At 39.0% G+C, this 6163-nt stretch overlaps 1 protein-coding gene across 1 annotated transcript in view; it reads left to right on the plus strand.

The window, feature by feature from the left end:
* The window catches only part of LOC109821731 (cell number regulator 2-like), a 4164-nt gene continuing 366 nt past the window's right edge, over positions 2366 to 6163 (plus strand). Inside the window, exons 1-2 of the mRNA XM_020387894.1 lie at positions 2366 to 2432; positions 2529 to 2741. Of these exons, the coding sequence (XP_020243483.1) occupies positions 2366 to 2432; positions 2529 to 2741 (280 nt within the window). The remainder of the gene's footprint in view (positions 2433 to 2528; positions 2742 to 6163) is intronic.

Here is a 6163-nt window from a genome sequence, read left to right on the forward strand (position 1 = left end):
GTGTCTCAACTCAGGCTGAGACGCTTCGTTTTGCACACTTGTCCGTTTCCGCTGTAACTTCTTTATCCGAACTCGAATTTGAGTGATTCAAAGTGCGTTGGAAAGCTGGCAATGAGTTCTATAAGCTCCGATGATTAGATCATTGTGGATTAAGCTGGGATATGAGCGGCGTTTCGCCTTTTGTAAGTGACGGGGGGCTCCCGATTAATTCGTGTCTTCATTATTCTGAAACTCCGTTACTTCACATAGTTCGTCGATTCACTTTAAGCGTTCGTCGACGTCAATCAAGCTTCTGTAACTTGGATAGTGACGTTCATCATCTTCTCTTAGCTTTGAGCTGCTTGTGGAGACCTATAGGCAATTTTCAACGCCTACACTTCTCCCATTGCCAATTAACTCCAAGTTGTAGAGAAAGAACCAAACTTTGATAGAAATTAAGAATTACCCAACTGAACCCTAGATCAGATTCCAAATAGATCTCATGTCCACACGAGGAAAGCGAAATCTTCAACGGCAACTCTCAATGCTATCTCCACTGAAGCCTAGAACTCCAAGAACCAAGCTTCAAACAAGAATCTTCCTCCACCTAATTCCAAAACCCTAGATCTAAAATCTGGGCTCTGATACCACTTATTACACACAGCGAAAATTTTGGCAACACATCAGCGCACAACAAGAGAGTTAGGTCGCAATAGGAATTCTCATTTCACAAAAAAAACAAGAACCTTAAGCAAAATATCTCAACAAAGTGGGATATCAGTTGCTCCTCTCATCAGTTCTAGGACTGACTTGTCGAGAGAACCTAAATAAACTATTATAAATCACACAAATAGCGAGACAACCAATTTTACATGGTTCGACAAATTGTCTACGTCCACGGGGAGAAGATGGGGAGATTTCACTAAATCAATAAGAGTACAAAGGGTTACAATCTCACAAAACTCACAAACTAACCCTCAACCAAAGCTCTCAACTTGCTCATAATATCTCCCTCTCACAATGCTCAAAAGTATCTCTAATCTCTGATTACAACTCTCCTCTCTTATTATGATTGATTCTAATCTCTATATATATAGAAAAACTAAAACCAAAACAGACTAGGAATCCTAAAACCAAAACAGAGTAGGAATCCTAAAATCAAAACAGACTAGGAATCCTAAAACCAAAAACAAAACAAATTAGGAATCATTATAACCTCATGTTACTAAAATAGATTAGGAATCCTAATAACCTCATGTTACAAAAATAGATTAGGAATACTGCTATCCAATAGTTTGAATGTTTATCCGTACATAGAGTCTCTCTTTGAATGAACACAGTAGAGTATGAAGTTTGAATATCTATCCGTACGTAATATACAGACATAGAGTCTCTCTCTCTCATTAAATCCTGCGTCTCAAGCTTGGTCTACAGGCCTCTTTGACTGCATAGAAGATGTCGGCAACCGTAATATTTGAACTCCTCATTACGTTTATTATTTTTATTTTTTATTTGTTTGATAATGAAGCCACCTCGAATCGATCCAATTGATGTGAGAGGCATATAAAACTTGCTGAAACCGTCCTGATTATCCACAGTAATCCAAATTATCCTTTCTTAGTACATAGGTTAATTACAAGTACGCCTTCTCCATATGATCTCATATGGGATTACAAGTCATGTTGATTACTCAGAATTTTGTTATTAGCATTTAGATAATGATGTCTAAATGGGGTTATATTTTTGTTACAACCACATTGATGTCACATGACAGCTATATGATAGAGGGTCTAAAGAATAGCAAATCTAGAAATTCATAAGAGGGACGTCACAATATATATAAAAAGATGATATCACTAAATATTCTCTCACATTGAAAATAATTTGGAACTTTAATGAGATACAAAAGATATTTAGCTAAATACAATTATAATTGATATGTACTTATCTTGATATTTTGAAAACGTGAAGTTGTTTCCTGAACCACTAAATACATCATTTTCAATACATATAACTCATGTATCCTTGTCTTTTTTTGCCCCTGATAGTATTTATTGCTCATTGATATGTGACGAATTGAGCCATTTAAGTTTATATTCTAGGGTTACTTTATTTTTAGGTATGGGCCATTAAAAGTTGATGGGTCACTACGTAATATCCAAATTATTAGGAGTGTCACTTTGTTTTAAAGCTCACGTAGGACTCATTAATTTTGGGATTGAGGGTGGGAGTCACTTTGTTTTAAACGCCACCCTCAGTATGTTGGATCCGCCCCCAGGTCTAAATGCTAACAAAAAGATTATGGGTAAATAAGTGCCTAACGTCCTAGAACAGAGGGTTCGTATGAAAATAGCTCTACTAACATTACTCGTGGTATATACGTAGTATGACTTGCTGGTGCACGTTTGTTACTTTCGGTCAAATTGCAGACATCGTCCACAGAGCTTCGCCCTGTATGTTTCAAATCGATATCATTACTCATATATGCTTCAATTAATTTGCATATTTAGGTAAGTTTTGATGATAAAAATTTGTGCGAAAAACTGCAGCTTGTGGAACGAGTGGAGCTCTGTATGTGCTAATATTATGTCTTACAGGTTGCCAGTGCGTTTACTCGTCCTTCTATCAACCTAAACTCCGAATGCGGTATGGTTTCCCTGAGAGCCCTTCTTCTGATTTACTCGTTCATTCTTGCTTAGAACCTTCTGCTCTCTGTCAGTTATATCGAGACTTGAAGAATCGCGGTTGTGACACGTCCATAGGTAAAGCTTTTCACTCCGCCTCTACAGAACCAAATTTAACCCAAAAGTTTAAGCTGTCTTACGCCATTAGATCTTGATACCACTCTTTAAAAATACTCGATACTTTCAGGGACTAAAACAAATGACAGGGGTAAAAAAATTTAATCCGTGTTAGATATATTGAAAATATCTTCCCTTTCTTGTTATATTACAATGAGATTACATGTCTATATATACATACATCAACCAGCTATAAAGGAAAGAAATAGAAAGGAAGAAAATCAATGGGAAATCAATGGGCAATCCCAAATATATTGCACAATCAATGGGGAATCAATGGGCAATCCCAAATATACGTGAACAATCTTTAACAAGTAAATGAAATAAATTATACCGCGTAATCCCTTCCTTATTATCTGGGAGCAGAAACTTTAAGAGATGTGAGCTCAAATAATCGTCCCACCTTGCGCCCCGTGCCAATTATCTGTCCCGTTTGAAGATCCTGAACCTGACAACCATGGGGAGAGAAAAGAACAGTTAGACCAAGATCACATAATTGACCAACCGAGGCTAAGTTTAGGGATAATTTAGGGACACAATAAGTATCAGGAAGGTTTAGATTAGAGGTAGCTGCTGTTCCAATATGGGTAATAGACATACAATTACCATCAGCAGTTTGAATGGGTGGCAGAAATTTGCTAGAAGTTTTATTAGATAAGAGAGACATTTGAGAAGTCATATGATTGCAACAAGCAGAGTCAAGAAACCAAGAATCACCTGCAGTGACAGCTAATGCAGTGGAAGATGAAGGATTGGAGGATATCACCTGTTTGAGAAGAGCTTCGAGATCGCTAACAGTAAGAACAGAGGAAGGGGACTCATCAGAAGGAGCAGTAACAGCAGCAGCAGAAGAACTAGCCTTAGAGAAAAACTTAGATTTTGTTGAAGTGCCTTGAGGACGAGGTGGACGGGTTGGACAATTTTCCAAAATATGACCATGTTTGTGACAGTATCTGCACTCAATAGTAGGGCAATTTGCAAATGTATGTCCAGTATTTCTACAATTCTTGCACAAAAATGAGCCAGATGCAGAACGTGGCCGAGTGATAGCAAGAGCAACTTCCGGTGAGGGAGATTTGATCAAACCAAGACGTGTTTCCTCAAATAAGATTTCTTTAACAGCAGCATCCAAAGAGGGTAAAGGATCACGATGCAACAGAGCAGCACGAACAGATTCATATTCAGGACGTAGAGCCATGAGAACCTGAATAAGGCGAAGATGATCATCACTGATATTAGCTTGTGCTAATTGATTCCATATAGGCTGAATGACAGCAAGGAAGTCATTAACAGATTGTCCGGAGTCTTGTTTAAGACTGGCAAGAGTTGTGAGCAGTTGATAATAGTGTGCAAGACCTGTAGTTTTGTACCGATTGGACAAGAAATCCCAAATTTCTTTTGCAGTATCAAAATCAGCAAACTGGATATGAATGGCTGAAATAGAGGTGTTACATAACCAGGTAATTATCTGATGATTTTTGCTATCCCAATCTTCAAGACGTTCTGCATACTTGGTATTGTTTTCATCAGCATCTCGGACTGGTTCAACAACATCGCCAGTAATAATACGCCAAAGCTTGCGTCCAATTAAGAAGCTTTTCATTCGTTGAGACCATAGAGTATAATTAGAGCCATCCAAAATAACAGTAATAGGACGAAAGATTTCAGATTTCTCCATATCAACAAACCCCAAAGAAGAACCAAACATAAGAGAACTAAAACCCACAAAAGTCACACTTTTATGTATGACAGTTGAGAAGGAGAGCAGATCTGATCGGTTCTGGGCGACGGGAAGCGAGGATCTGACCGGAGGAGGCGACGGAAGGCGCGGATCTGGACGAAAAAGTTCGCTGGCGACCGGTTGAGCGGCGAAGCCCTGTCTGGAGGAGGAAGCTCGGTTCTTGGCGGCGGATCTGGTCGGCGCAGGGGCTGCTGGAAGCGTGGCCCGTCGGAGGAGGTGAGGGTGGCGCTGTTCTTGAGTCTGGAGCTCGGCTTGGAGGAGGTTGCTGACGAGCGGATCACGAGAGGCAGAGGCGGGATCGGGTTCGAGCTCGGCTTGGAGGAGGTGGCTGACGAGCGGATCACGAGAGGCAGAGGCGGGGTCGGGTTCGAGCTCGGTGGTGGTCGAACGGAGGTCTCGGCGGTCGGGCGGCGGTTCGCCGGCGACGCGAAGAGGGCACGAGAGGAGAGAGAGAAGATAGAGGTTGGTGATCTGATTTAAGAGCAGAGCTCTGATACCATGTTAGATATATTGAAAATATCTTCCCTTTCTTGTTATATTACAATGAGATTACATGTCTATATATACATACATCAACCAGCTATAAAGGAAAGAAATAAAAAGGAAGAAAATCAATGGGAAATCAATGGGCAATCCCAAATATATTGCACAATCAATGGGGAATCAATGGGCAATCCCAAATATATTGCACAATCAATGGGAAATCAATGGGCAATCCCAAATATACGTTAACAATCCGAAAGCTAAAATTATATATGTGTGTATGTGACTTTCTATTTAATTATGTTACTCTTCATTCTTTCCAGTACAAAGCACACCTGTATATGAATTGAAACTTATAAGAATAGAAACTATGATTACTAGGGAATAAAGTTGTAACCATCAATTCTATCATAATATCAGAGTTAATTTGCTGCCACTGGAAGGAATATTAAAATGGTATTGATAGGATAGTTAAGAGAAATTAAGATGACATACAAAACATGTTTGAAAATTTAGTAAGGGGGACAAAAAGGAATTTATTTCACCCCATTTGAAAAGTTAAAAAAACTATGCTCTGTTTGGATGGGAGTGAATGAGGGATAGGGAAGAAAGTTAAATGAATTCACCTTGCTTGGGAGTTTTTTTAGGGAATGGAGGGAAAGGGAGATAACAAAACTTCCATTCCATATATAATTTGGTTTCCCCAAAATTGGGTTGTAGAGGGAGTAAATTATTTTGGACCGTCATGATACAAATCTGACGGCTAAGAAATAATTCCCCTCAATTCCCTTTACTAAACTCTCAAACATGATTATTTCATTTCCCCTCCTCTTACTTTCCTTACATTGTTTCGTGTTCCCTTCTTTCTCTTCCTCTCCATTAGCAAACTCCCAAACATAGCATAAGGGAATATAAGGAAATAACCTTGCATATTATTTCATCCATTTGGATCTTATTTTGATAAAAGGGTAAAATCATCTATGTATACTATTCATTTTTTACGAGTTCCTTCCCCTCCATTGCACGGGAAACAAAAACTCAAATTTTTTCCCCTTAAGTTATCTTAACTTCCCCCCAATATCTATCTCAAATGAATTTCCAAACAGGGCTAATGTGTACAGGTCCCTAACTTCTGTTACCTCACATTAACCATAATCCA

This window comes from Asparagus officinalis, chromosome 8, assembly GCF_001876935.1.
Source record: "Asparagus officinalis chromosome 8, Aspof.V1, whole genome shotgun sequence".
Classification (NCBI taxonomy): domain Eukaryota; kingdom Viridiplantae; phylum Streptophyta; class Magnoliopsida; order Asparagales; family Asparagaceae; genus Asparagus; species Asparagus officinalis.